The following is a 15002-nucleotide window of genomic DNA, read 5'->3' on the forward strand; positions in this document are numbered from 1 at the left end:
TACACCCAGAAAAGTGAGTGCACTGATGTCTTGAAGTTTTTTGGCATGTTTTTTTAGATTTTTTTTTTTTACATTTTTTAGCAGCATTTAGGACTCATTAAACTTTTAGTTAATAATAGAAGTCAGATGACTAGAACCTAATCATCATTGCTACAGCATGTACTAAACATACTGCAATTTTGCTTGTTTGTTTAGTTTATAATTTTTTTTTATTTTAAAAATAAATTAATGGCTTTATCATTTTTAGTCTGCTCTTTCAAGGTTTGAAATGGACATCAACCAAATTTGTTTTGTTTATAGCCCAGTCATCAGTCAGTATTTAATTGCAGTTGTGAGACTATTTCTAAAGCTGACAAATAATTTAAGATTCCCAGCAAGTATTTTTGCAGGTAATGCTGTAAAATTGCTGTGTGACTCTGTAGTCTTATATGTCCTTCATGTAATGAATTATTGAGTCCGACTGAGTCTTGCACTGTGGTTACCAGCCACAATTACTGAAAAGTTATCACTGGAAGGCATCTAGAGAAGACCTCTGTAGAGGTACCCCTTGTATATTTTTTTGCACACAACTGTTGTTATAGCAAAATTGCTATTTGTAATTCCACCATAATGTTACTTATGTTAGATTAGTGCCATCTTCTATGAAATGGGAAAAAATAAAGGGTGTTTTGCAGTCCAGACTAAAGAAATTGTCACTTATCCCTGAAAAAAATGCAGTATAGCACCTATTTTAGTTCATAGTAGAAAAACAGAATCAGGTTTTGCTCTTGGTAGGGTTTCTATGTACTTAAGGCTGTGAGTCCAGAACTTGGTCCTGAAAGTGTTAATACAGTGTCTTATGGGGCACAGGCTGAGAGAGTTGGGCCTTGGGAAGAGACAGCTGACAAGGGACTTCATCGGTGTTTTTCAGTGTCTGAGGGGATGGTGTCAAGGGGATGGAGGCAGGATCAGTGATGCCAAGCAATAGGACACGAAGCAACAACCAGAAACTGATGTTCCACGTAAATGTGAGAAAGAAAAACTTTTCTACACGGGTGACCAAACACTGGAATAGATTGCCAGAGAGGTTGTGGAGTCTCCCTCACTGGAGATGTTCAAGAGCTGTCTGGATGCAATTCTGTGCCATGTGTTTCAGGATGACCCTGCTTGAGCAGGGAGGTTTGGACCAGGTGAACCTCAATCATCCCTTCCAACTAGACCCATGTCATGATTCTGTGTTGGATGCTGTTTGTCGTCTTTTGTTGTGGCATTGAGTGCACCCTTAGCACGTTTGCTGCTGACACCAAGCTGTGTGGTGCAGTTGACACGCTGGAGGGAAGGGATGCCATTTGGAAGGACCTTTAAGTGAGCCTACACAAACCTCATGAAGGCCAGCAAGGCCAAGTGCAAGGTCCTGCACATGTTGGGGCAATCCCAAGCACAAATACAGTCTGGGTGGAGAATGGATTGAATGCAGCCCTGAGGACTTACAGGTGTTGGTCGGTGAGAAGATCAATATGTGCACTTACAGCCCAGAAAGCCAACTGCATCCTGGGCTGCATCCAAAGCAGCGTGGGCAGCAGGGTGAGGGAGGGGATTCTGCCCCTCTGCTCTGGTGAGACCCCACCTGCAGTGCTGCATCCAGCTCTGGAATGAACACCTTACGAACAATGTGGACCTGCTTGAGCAAGTCCAGAGGAGGCCATGAAGATACTCAGAGTACTGAGCACCTCTCCTGCAGACAGGCTGAAAGAGCTGGCGTTGTTCAGCCCAGAGCATAGAAGGTTCTGGGGATAGGACAAGGGAGAATGGCTTTGAACTGGAGGAGGGTAGGCTTAAGCTTGATGTAAGGACAAAGTTCCTTACAATGAGAATTGGGAGGCACTGGAATGGATTGCTCAGAGAGCCTGTGGATGCCCCATCCCTGGAAGTGTTCAAGGCCAAGTTGGATGAGGTTTGAGCAATCTGGTCTATTGGAAGGTGTCTCTGTCATGGCTAAGGGGTTGGGGCTAAATGTTCTTCAGGGTCCTTTCCAACCCAAACCACTCTGATTCTGTGATACTGTCTGTAACCAGATCGATTGTATTATCAAATGGAGTACCGAACAGTTGTCTTGTCTTCCAAACTGAAGTGTCTGTATCCATTTCAGTCTCTCACTTTATTGCACAGGATTCTGTTTTTTCCTTACTCCCAACTCCTCTCCCATTGTTTGCTGCGTTGACTTCCAGGGAGGCGTCTTCCTCAAGTATGCATTTCTCACCAGCACTGGTAAATTGAAAAAAAGTCAAAGGGACATTTACTGAAAAGGGGTAAATACAGTTGCAACTAAAGATCTCTCTAGGCTTGTTCCTCTGTACTAGCCCTTGGATTTGTTCTAAGATTTCTTTTTCTATCTGCAGAATAATAACTTTAAATAGCCTTATCTTACATTTAAAATACATGTAGATTTTAATCCTAATATCACACTGATTTCCACTTTTTTATAAATCATCTTTCTTCTTTTTTATTTTTTCCTAGATAAACCATGGGATGAAAGTCCTGGAGATTCTGTGTCTTACATCTATGAAGTAGTTCTTGTAGATGGTGAGTTGAATTTCCTTTGCATTTCAGAGAATAAAGCCAGTACTTTTCAGAAAATTAAATTTGTTCTCTTACATCTTATTAGACATGAAAGGCAATAAACCACTCCACTCCTAGTTTTGTAGAGGAACATGCCTTATTCTCAGACATCCACCCCCACATCAATACCCACACAATCTTGTGAGTTGTGAAAAGGGGAGGAGATACAATATTTTTTCACTATGGAAGACATGGAGAGCTTTCCTTTTCCAGCATGAGGAGTTTTGCTTATAAGAGCTGATTTCAAATCATTTACATCAGTCCTACTCACATCACACTTGCAGCATCATTCACTGACAGCCAGTGGCTGGGAGAAGATCTGTATCACAGCTTCAGCCCCTGTTGACATTTGCCATTTTTGTTTATTTGTGGCTGGAAAAGTTTATAAAGAGTTTTAGTAGGAATTACAGATTGGCAAAATCTTTAATTGCTTCTAGTAAAGAGCTACATAGCATGTTTCCTGTCCTCAGTTCTTACTTAGAGAACTTTTATTTCTGTGTTGACACTGATGCAAAGCAATTGGCTTAATAGCACCAGCATGCTTACCAGTGGAAAGGGACAAGTAAATTATTCCAGAATTCCTGGCACGGCAGTTCTGTGCTGCTGGACTCTGAGGTTAGTGGCACTCTTTCCTATTCAACTCCCTTCCATATTCTGGAAAGGGTTGCTTTGTGAGTCTCTTGGCATCTTGGGTGTAATGGTGTGATCTCAAGCAGAAAGCTGCTGTAAAGCTGTGCTGGTTTATCCCTAGAGACCCATTGTCAGTGTTTCTATACATGTCTCTTTTGGCCCTGTCTTGGATGTGCCATGGGTCAGTGCACTGAAGAAGCATCTTGGTATGAAGAAGGCTTTCTGGCTCATCATCCAGGTGCCAAATAAGTTGACCCCACCATTTCTCTCATTCATCACTGTTAGGTCCAAAAAATGAGACAGTAAAATAGGGAATGGTAAGAGAAGAGAGTCCCAAGAAAAGACTGAGGAGGTAGTCCTCTGAGATACTTTTGTTTTCTTATGGCTGCTTGAAGAGCAGCTTTAAGTCCAAGTTTACTGTCAACTGAATGGTTGATATTGAAATAAAGTGATTTGGGGACTTTCCAGCAAAGAAAGTTGTGCATTAAAAGCAAAAGTTTCACTTGAAATCTTTGCAGAAGTTCCCTGAACAGCCAGTCTCAGTCAGCTTTTGGCAGTCATCCTGAAAGCACTGATTGCCTGCAGCCTTTGCTGGTTAACAATGTCTGGTTATTGCTAAGAGGACCAAAGGGATGATCCATTGTTGTGATGAGTGAAAAAGCCAGTTAGAAATGAGGGATTCCCAGTAATGGCATCTTGTATGTGAGGTTATGGCTGACCCCCAGACAAGTCTAAGAAAATGCATGGCAACATTCCTTCTGTAGGGATGCAACAGGAAACACTTACCTGGTACCACTGCAGAGCTTTGGAGGGAAAAGTAGCCCAAGAAGTGGAATGATTGGAATTTCTGAGATTCAGTGCGTCAGCCAAAGCCAAGGAAGATAAGAAGGCAGCTGCAAATTAGCCAGTGTTTGTGCCCTCCAGAATGCAGGTGGATCTTCAGGTAAACAGACAGGGTTTGACTTTGGAAGAATTGTGAAAAAGTGTTTCCAGGGACTGTCTCTTCTCTATGCTTCTTCCTAATAAGAAGCAAGTGTATGCAGTGCTAAATTGAATGAAACACACAGAACAGAAGTGTCAGGAGAAATTATAAACCAATAAAGGGTTTTTGCCAGAACCCTATAAATGCCCAAAAGAATGGTGCTTTAGAGGTGAGGTCTGAAGTGGATAGGGGCTTGCTGAAAGCTGAAGTTTGTTTTGTAGATACAAGCATCATACAAAAGAAAGGGATAAGCTGAAAGAAGGTGGGATTTTAGCTTGAACTGGAATGAAAGTTGAACAGAAGCATAAATCTAAGTGAGAAATCTAAAGCAACAGGGGTGTAAAGAACAGTGAGTAGATGACAGGACATATTAAAAACAAGATGACTAAAAAAATACTCCTATATTTATTAAAACAAAGATAAGGAATGAGCAAGGTGCTAACGATCAATAAGAAGTGATTGACTGAAGTGAATTGTGCAAAGCCTTGAGGAAAAAGGTCAGACAGTACATTGGAAAATGGAAAAACAATATGATCACTGAAATCCTTTGGGGAAATATGAGCTACAAGCAGATGTGAAAACAATTGATTTGCTGCTGAGTGAGGGAAAAGATCCAGTTGTGGAATGCTAATGACCATAATATGAATATATGAGGACTCAGTCCTGTAGGTGATAACAGAATAAATCAGCTCTTCAGCCACTCACAAATGTTTTTGTGTTTCCTTTATATTTGGTTTCTGTGTAAGAAAAGAGGACTTGTTATAATTACTACAGAGCCGTATTTGGAGACTATCCCTTGTGGTTCCTCAGGAAATTTTCTGTTCCCCAGAGAATTATTATTTATAGTTTGTATTAAGGTAGAAAAGTGAAGCAATAGTACTAGGATCTGGGTATACAGCCTTGTCACCACAGTATAAAATATGAATGCATTATTGTGGAACTGCAAAATAGAGCTAAACTCAGATTTAGGTACTCATTAGGTGATGCTCAGCTTCTGAAAAGGCTCTTCCCCTCCTGTGAAACAGCTTTGTATTTTTTAACATTTACCACTAAAGCTTTTATACTAGCACTAATTAACTGAAGGAATTAGGGGTGGGGAAATGGAACACAAGAGGTAATTTTAAAGGGTGATAGCTGTCTGCCTATTAAGTTTAACAGCAGACATGTTTTGGTCCTGCTCAGAGGTCTCATCAAGGTAAGATGTATGTGCATACACATGTATCTGTATTACCAAACTAATTTGAAGACAGGCCAGCATTTTTTAACAAAACAAATGGCATCCCCTCTGCAGATAAAGAGCTCTAAGAGTACCTCTGCTGTGCTAGTCTTTTCCTATAATGCAATCTAAAGTCCTATTTTAATAAAATGTGTCTATTCTGTTGGATTAAAGGACATTGTTTTAAGAGATGAAGACCTCATATTACCTTCCAATTCATAACTCTAACAAAAGGGAAATAATCAGGAATTAGAAAACTAGCATGATTTTTACATGTATAAAAATATCACTCTTGATTGTGTTCCCAGGAAAGTGAAAGTGGTGTACCTTTTAGCCCACTTTTAGGGTCAATAGATTTTAGCTATTTCAAACTAAAGGTTGAAGGTAAATTTCAAAGCAGCTTGTCCCCAGTGAGTCAGTCCTGCTGAAAACTCTTTTTTCTTTTTTCTTTTTTTTTTCCTTCTTTAATACCAAACATGTCTGGAGTGAGTCTTTCTGCTGACAGCAGCTGTCGCAGCATGGCACAGGAGAAGTGTGGTCTCTTAGACAAATCCCATGTAATTTAGAGCTGTACAGATCAAGAAGAGCATCATAAATTTAATCCAGACATTGATAAGAGCCCTGTGCAGGTATTGAAGCTCTGCTGTCATCCTGAGACTAAGACACCCTCTTTGGTAAATTACCTGCTGCAGTCCAAGCTGGTTTCTGTTACCAGATTGATTTAAGGGGTGCTATAACGTGGAGTATATTGTCTTGTGTCAGTACATATTTTGATCTTATTAATGACATGTCTGAGCTGGGTGAAGGCTGAGAATGCCTTCTACCAGTGCCTCTCCCTCCAGCCTCTCCCACTGCAGTTGTGAAAGGACTTCAGTTATGTTAAACTTCATCACTTTCCATCCATGTTCTTTTTTGATTTTAAAGAATAGTATAGTCTTCATAAAGAGCATAGCTTCAAACATGGCCGAGAGAAAGTCTTGCTACTTGGTATTTGAGAGTGATACCTGTAAAAACTTAAACCCATTTTCAGGGGGTTGTGCCTCCCTGAAGTATGTTTTTATTCTCAGACACTCCTCTCTGTGTCCTTTCATATGTGTGTATTTTTAAATGCAGCAGTGTGCCACTTCTGTGTCCAAGCACAGAGTGCAGTTTGAGCCAGGCCAGTTATAGAAGAATTGAATTGGAGTTTTGAGGTAAAGGAGCCACTTGGCAGCTGCAGCTGGACCCTTTGCAATAATAAGGCATTTGCAGGAGGATTTTATCAGACTAACAAATTTTGGACATTTTACAACTCTGGCTGCCTCTGCTATCAGTCCTTTTGTCTTCAGTAATACTTTTAAGTCAGTAGCAGGAGGATAGCCTGTCTCAGTTGCAGCAGGACATCTCATTTTGAGCAATGTTTAGTGCTGTATAATCCTTCACTGGAACAGAGGTGAGAGGTGTGTGTGCTGATAGTACAGAGAAATGGAACAGAAACACCCAAGTGTTCTTCCTGTGGTAGAACTCCAGTAACTCTGAAGTGAATGGAAGGAGTCTCTAATAAATCATTAATCTTCAATAACTGAACTTCTGGTACACACAGAGGGGCAAACTTCAGTTTGCTTCTCTGTGGAGAAGTATGCAGACTCCAAAAACTGGAAATAACAGGCTTGGGCTCTATCAGCAGCTCTGCTCAGCACCCAAATGACCTCAGGCAGGTAGTTGTTATTTCCAAACTAATCAGTATGCCTAATAGAAACTTTTTGGGACAGTCTTTGCTATGTGTGAAACTCCGTATGTTCCCACTACTGCTGGTGAAGCTCAAAGTCATGGATTTCATTGCAGAAAAAAATAATAGAATGAGTTGATATGCAGTAAAAGATAAAATCAGTCCCAAGAAGCATCTAAATGTGTCCATCCTAGCTAAAACCCTGACAAAATCAAGCATATCTTCCAAATCACAGACCAGTTAGAACCAGTTCATTGTTATAACTTTAGATTCCTTCTGAATATAGAGTTACAATCATATGGAGGTATATATGAAAATAAATGCCTACATTTTCCTGCAAGTTATTTCTTAAAGATTATTGGTAAACTCACGATAAATAGACTTTTGCAGTTTGGGGAATTATTTGAAGGCAGGATCTTTTGTTTTTACTATCAGATCCAAAAAGGCTACAGATTATAAGACTTTCATATTCTTCTTAGTTGCATTCATGATGACTCCATTAGGCTACAGTTATATCAGAGTGATAAATTGTTGTGTACTAAAACATACCTGATAATAAAAGACTAGATGAACGTGTACCTCCACAGCAAATCAATCTTTGCCTGAATGTGTATAGTAACTCAGAAAATAATAGATGTGAGGGGCTGCAGGGATTGCTGTTATGGGGGAGAAATAGATGTTAATGAAAACTACAGCACCACTGGTTGCTAAGAAGACATAAACACCAATTTATATATAATATTCAGAAAAGGAAAAACTGTTCTTGATAGCTTTTAAAGGAGCTGTCAGTTTGATACTTATTTGCAAGAGAAGTTGTACACCATAAATAAAGTAATAGAAGTATTTTGGAGATGTGGGCGAAATAGGCCAACTTACAGAAAGCTGCTGTTTTTGACAGAAGAACTCAACCATGCAGGAGAAACTGGGGCTGAGAATGCTTTTGAGAAAATCAAAAATAACTGTCAGTGTATTTGCAAAAGATAGTTCTCTCAACATAGAGAGAAGCATTATTTAAAGTTTGTTCACTAATAAACATGTTTATCGTGGTTTTGAATTTATTCATCATAGAAAACAAATGAAAGAAATTAAGACTGAAGTCAGACATTTTTGTGTTTGAGTACGTATTAATAATTTTCTGTGATTTTTGGAAACCTTTTCATTCCTAAGTCTTCTCTCGCTATTGTAAAAGAAACCCTCAGCAGAGCAGAAAAGGGGATTTGCTTTGAAATAATATCTTAGAGAGTGCTCATGGTAAAAATGAATAAATCCCACATTCATGCAAGGAACACAGTCCCACTGAAAGAAGCCCAGTGTGGTGGATGTTTTTCTGCCTCCCTGTTTCTCGCAGCCTTTCTCAGGTAATTTATAGAGCAATTTGTACAGTTAGAGGCTCCCTTTCAGTCCCACTCTGCTTCACTCTCTGCTGAGCTCATACAGCATTTACAGATGCCCACACTTTAACAGGATTAGCTTTCATAATTATCTAAGATAAACTTGTGGTGAATTGCAAGAACATCATGATGTGCATATGTCTTTTAATCCTGATTTTTTTTCCCACGTTACAGGCAGTTACTTCATTTTTTCCTGTATGGTTCTTTAAACCATATTTCTGCTGGGCACTCACAGAACCATTTGACTTCAGGCTTCTGGATTGCAAGGAAGTCACTTATTCATGGGAACATTTTCAGTTATACCTCACAGAACCCAGTGGCACCACCTCTGCCTTTACCTCATACTGTGCTGGAGAGTGCACCTACCATACTACACAGGATGTCTCCTGCACTTAAAGGATCTGCTGTAATCCTCTTTTTTAAAAATCGTTGACACTGGAACACCCTGACTTTTCTTTCAGGTGGCCACACAGCTAGATGAACTTCCCATTCCTTGTCATCTGCCTAACTTGATTTACCCATATTTCTCATGTATGATGTGTGATCTAATTGAGGACCTCTTTTGTATTGCAGTTTCAAGTTCTTCAGCTGGCATTGCTTTAGCAAAACTTGATGAAGAGCTGAAATTTGTAAAGCTAGCAGGCATTTTGCTTTTGTGAAACCAGCCTAATTTTAATGGAGAGATTCATTTCATGGGTAGCCTTAGAAAACACATAAATCTTTCATAAGTTTGTTTTCTGCTATTTTTAATGCCCTAAATCTGTCACATACATTGTTGACTCAAAACATGCAGCAACTACCAAGTAATCAAAGACAGAAAACACTTCTAATTCTCATGTAGGCTGCAGTAAGGATAACTGAAGAGTGTATTTGAAAGGTTTGAATTTGGGGGTGAGGGGGAAGTTAGATGTGGCAGGAGAGTTGCTTAGAAGCAGTGGTGAAGCATTAGTTGTTAAATACACAGGAGACTTGAGATGCATTATGAAAATTTCTCAGTTTATGTACGTAAAGGAGTACAATTTTAAAGTTATTCCATGAATTTAGTTCAAAATGTTCAATTGAATGTAACAACATGTTCCAAAGGGTCTTATGTAAAAGATACCGAGTTGATGTATTGAAGTTACGTGAATCAGGAAAGAAGACTGAAGTGAAATTGAAAATATCTGCGCTGTCTCCAATTAAGTTACAGTAAATGTGTGTTATATTTTAATATTTAAAATGAATGCAAATGTAAGATCAGTCCTTTCAATGTGGCCATCAGCAGCAGATATTTGTCAAAAGTAAGCCAACAAAAGTAATCTGATGAAAATTAAGCATTACCCACTATAATAGATGATAATGCCCATTAGTTCTGCCCTGTTTACTCAAGGGAAGACTGTAATAGATTTTTCCTTTCTTTTTAGCTTCTGGCTCATAGTGTTGTCTATGCATCATTGGATATAGTTAATAATTTCTTATACTTTGATCCTACAAGAAAGGGTCCAGTTTTATTCATCAATTATTTTAATTGTTACTGCTACATTTTAGAAACCTCACTAATAGGTCATCATTATATAAAACATTAAAGGAACACATTCACCAAACAACAAATACCCTTTAACAAATCCTCTCTCTTACATAGTCCAGCATAATAATGACGTTCCTTTTATTTTTCTTTTAAGAAAATCTTCACCCTCAGTTAGAAATTCTGAATTTTTCTGAAAGCCTCAGGAATTGGTGGAGCTCCTTAGCCATTGCTTTCAGGTTAAATCAAGAGTGTAGTGAAGAAAAATAATGAAAATGTCCAAAATTTAAATGTTCAAAAACTTGAACATCTGGCACACCTTCTGCCTACATAAAAGAAATATTGTCTATCATTGCTCCATTTGTGTTACTACAGTCTCATTATTGTAGTATCAATACCTTTACGAGCTGCTTTGTTTCTGTTAATGCCAACAAGCCAAGGCTTGCTTGATCTCTGGTGTATAGCTTGTTCAGCATTGACAAATAGTATTTCATGTGGTTGTTTCATGTTCCACATTTTGGGACAGATTGTGTGCAGCTGCCTCTAGGAATTTGAGGGCTGGAGATGTGGCTCCAAACTTTGGTGCCTGTATTGCAGTGATAATATAAATCCTGGTGGTTCTTGGACTGTTGTACATGGTTCATTGATTGTCAGGTAGACCTTACATTTAATGAAGGAGGTCTTGCTTGGTGGTTTTTAGCCAACAAATTGATAGCCACTTTCAAGTCAGCAGGGGAATCCTAATCCTCTTAAATATCCAAGTCTTTGATGTAAGAGCCACATTTATCAGTTGTCTATTATTGGGAGAGCTGTGCTATCACATTAGTGACTGGGTTGAAGTTCTGATATTGCATTTAGATGTCACTAGGCATATTAAAAATATTAAAGTGCAATCAAACAGGGGAAAAATGTTATCCTAATTTAAACCAACTTATTAGCAATAGGATCAATGTTCTCAGTAGATGAATTATTGGCATTAAAAGGTGAAAGTGACTATCATCTTTATAAGTAGGGTGCAGACTGTTGAAATAAAGTTGTCATGAACTTTACATAGATTAGAATGCATCCTTGTGATCCTTGAAGAACACTCACTGACAGATGGCTGACATCTGAGAATCCAGTGCCTTCCAGAGTTGTTATTCATTCCTTTCATTTTGTCAATCTGATAGTGGAATGTTTCTTGTCTCTGCGAGACTCCTTTGCCTAAAGTGGCAGAAAAAATTCAGAAGCAGCATGTACCTCATATAAGTTATCTTCTGAAGTGGATTCTGTGTATGTAAGATTTATGAATAACCTAAAATGTGAATATATTCCCAAAATATGTGCTGTGGACATGCATAATCACAGGTTCATAGGAAGGTTAGGGTTGGACAGGACCTTAAAGACCATCTAGTTCCAATCCCCTGGCCATAAACATTGACGCCTTTTACCAGACCAGGTTGCTCGAAGCCCATCCAACCTGTCCTTGAACATTGCCAGGTATGGAGCATCCACAACTGCTCTGGGCAACCTGTGCTGGTATCTCACCACCCTCACTGTAAGGCATTTCTTCCTAATATGTCTAATCTAAACCCACCCTCTTTGAGTTTGAAGCTATTCCCCCTTGTCCTCTCCCTACATGCCCTGGTATAAAGTCTCTCTCCATGTTTTTTGTAGGCCCTGTTTAGGTACTGTAAGGCTGCTGTAAAATATCATAACTGTTTTCCTCAGCAAGAATTCAGGGCTAAATAAAGTCTAATTTTCACTGTGATAACCAGAGAAATTATTGTGCTTGTATTCTGAGCTGGATTAGTTAAACTTCATTGAACTGTGTGTGGATTTTCATTCAGAAACAGAATAGCCTTTGTTCAGTGTAGCCTATTTAATTTTTAAAGTAAATTAAAGCAAATGGAATTAATGCTATTTTAGTAAAGTACATCTACATGTAGGTTCAGTGTAATTTTAACAATCTATGCTGAATTCACAGCTTTATTTCAGAATTATTTTGCTTTGAAGGCATGAGAATATAAGTGGGAGAAGGATGGGCAGTTTTTACTAGCTAGTGATGGTTATTGAACCTGCTTAACTTAGATTAGATGTTGAAGGAAACTTCAGCTTCTTTAAGGAATCATGGACATTTGACTTCCTTCCCTCCTTCCTTCCTTCAACAATTAAGGCATATCCCTGGATAAAAAAAGATTCTACATAGGATACCGTGGCATAGCTGCATTTAGCAGACACATTTATTATAGTGGTACCTTGTTAAATCTATGCCTTAAGGAAGGCAGGATTGGTAAGGCAAGAAAATATTCTGTATCCAATGAACTGGTGCATATGGGGGAAGTAAAGGCAAGCAAGAATTGAGAAAGCTAATTGTAGGTTGCCAGTACTGACACTGTCTGGAAAGGTTTCTGTGCCACTTAGGAGCACTGTATGGTTTGTGTACCTCAGTCACTTGGGCACCTTTTCAAAGTGCAAAATGGCTGTGGTACTTCTTTGAGCAAAGCCAAATTGCTACTGTTCTGCATTCTGCCCGTCACTAATTTATTTTAATATTCTATATCCATTTAAGAGGAAAATATGTACCTCAAAAGTTCCTTGTATCCTTGAATGTAATTGACTGTGTTTCATAATTTACAGTAATACAAGACAGTGTGGATGTCTCTCAGGGTATTGTCTCACCAGGCAGTCTAGATTTTTAAACTCTGGACTGCATGAAATGATATCAATAACCTAACAAGGCAACTGCAGTATACTGACTAATCCTCTGTGATGAAGAGCTGCTGCAGTCCTTTGAGATGGGTGGCGGGAGTGTTTCACACAGGGTAATAGAGTGTCTGGAAAGCAGGAGCGATGATACAGCTGAGACATAGCAGGTAAAGGATACCTTTGCTAAAACCCAGGCTTAGTCAGAGCTCTGCAGATGTGGTTAGTTGGTAGTTCTTTTTCATTATTAAAATTCTGCAATGTGATGAAGGATTCACTATATTCACTAAAGGCTCTTGGACCTTTTCTGCTACAGCCAAACAGAAAAGAAACTGACTGCAAGCTACCTTTATAACTGGCATAGCATTTCCAAACACAGATTATCCTATTAAAAAAAAAAAAAAAAAAAGTATGGCTTCCACCCATCCTTTTGTCCATTTAGGCAGCCAAAGGTCATGGAATCTGTGCCAGAGAAATCTGTGCCTACTGTCATAGTACCATGTTACAGGTATCACTGCCCTCATGTAAATGCTTCCTCTAGACAGGTGGGTTGATGTTGTAAACATATAGCATGTACTTCTTTGCATATAAAGAAAGGAAGAGTGGTAAAAATCCTGTTTTATCCTAGTGTATAGGAGCATTCTGAGACGACAGAACTGGGTGATACCCCTGACTTTGCTGTTCACAACTATTTGTGAACGGACTATCAGTCTAAAGGCTATGTCCCTTTTTGTTTTAGGAAGACAAAGCATATGTGCAGAGCCTGTTCATGTAAATCAAGGTTGCAGTGTGACAATGTTCACCGGGGTTCCAGGATGAGGGAAGAGATGAGAAAGTTGACTCCATGTTTCAGAAGGCTGATTTATTATTTTATGATATATATTATATTAAAACTATACTAAAAGAATAGAAGAAAGGATTTCATCAGAAGGCTTCTAAGAATAGAAAAGGAATCAATAACAAAGGTTTTTCTCTGACCGAGACAGTCTGGACAGGTGGACTGTGATTGGCCATTAATTAGGAACAACCAAATGACACCAATCACAGATCCACCTGTTACATTCCACAGCAGCAAAGAATTGTTTGCATTTTGTTCTCGAGGCCTCTCGTTTCCCAGGAGGAAAAAATCCTAAGGAAAGGATTTTTCATAAACATGTTGATGACACTGCAGGATCAAAACTTCAGAGGCAAACTCTTTATCAAAGGAGGACATCTCATCACATTTACATTAAGGGAATTTTTCCAGGCTTTCATGTCCTGTCCTTAATGTGACTCCAAGTCCCATACAAGTAATACATTAAAAACCACATCATTGCCATGTTTTGTTGGTTTAGGATTATTAACAATGTTCTCATTTCACACTGTTTATTTCAGATCACCACACTATCTCTGATATTAACTTGTCAGATGTCAGGGGAGCATCAGAAGAAACAGACTTCACTTTTAAAACAGAGGAACTTTGTGAAAGATTAGAAAGTAACGAGCAGTCAATATTGGTGCTTCCGAGAAGAATATCATGTGAGGTAAGACTTCTGGATGCCAAAATCTTTGGGATAACGGTCATTGTTCTTCTCCTCCTCCTGCTGCTGCAATCTCATTCATACTGTATCTGCTATTTGTTTCCAAAATTGTCAAGGGACCAAAATGAGAGTGCACCTAGACTGCAGTGGGATTTATTTTGCCTTTGTGTTGCATCCACGCTGCGGTCAAAAGATTTGGAAGTAAAGTAATTTGGAGACAGCTCTCTTAGAGTTATTTTGCAGCTTAAGTTGAAGTATTACTGTCATGTGGGCCTTATACTTCAGAGGGAGCAAATAATCAGGCGCTTCTTGAGAGATGTGGGTTTGTCCTTGCAAGAATCCAGGATGGGTGTATGTGTACATGCATATGTGCCCATACCATGAATTACACAGGGCTTGTGTCAGCACAGACCTAGTTTGAGTTTAAATTAAATCAGAAATATTTATATGTGTGTGTCTGCATGCATATGCAGTGGACATAAATGTTCATATGTGCTTCTATTTAGAGTGGGTGTGAGGAACATGTGACAGCATAAACGGAGGAAGTAAAAAATCCAGCGCTGCATTCCTTCATGTGAGTGGCCACAGTCAAGTATGGAGATTGCAGTGCACATAGAAAGTCGCATGGATTTTGTTTGCTGTCTGTCTTTTAAAGATGATTTACGCACGTTATGTCATTGTTGAGATCAGTACAGTTCTAAGGGAATGACTTTGTTCAGGAAGTAGTAGAGGGCTATTGTCTCACATCAGCTGCTACTTCTATCTACT

The 15002-nt window shown here is 39.0% G+C and overlaps 1 protein-coding gene across 2 annotated transcripts in view; it reads left to right on the plus strand.

Annotated features, from left to right (window-relative positions):
* BANK1 (B cell scaffold protein with ankyrin repeats 1) overlaps positions 1-15002 on the plus strand; it is a 136165-nt gene that overhangs the window by 25359 nt on the left and 95804 nt on the right. For both annotated transcript variants that reach the window (XM_059844182.1, XM_059844183.1), the window contains exons 3-4: positions 2497-2562; positions 14089-14237. In XM_059844182.1, coding sequence (XP_059700165.1) covers positions 2497-2562; positions 14089-14237 — 215 coding nt within the window. The remainder of the gene's footprint in view (positions 1-2496; positions 2563-14088; positions 14238-15002) is intronic.

The sequence above is a fragment of the Haemorhous mexicanus genome, chromosome 4, assembly GCF_027477595.1.
Source record: "Haemorhous mexicanus isolate bHaeMex1 chromosome 4, bHaeMex1.pri, whole genome shotgun sequence".
NCBI lineage: Eukaryota > Metazoa > Chordata > Aves > Passeriformes > Fringillidae > Haemorhous > Haemorhous mexicanus.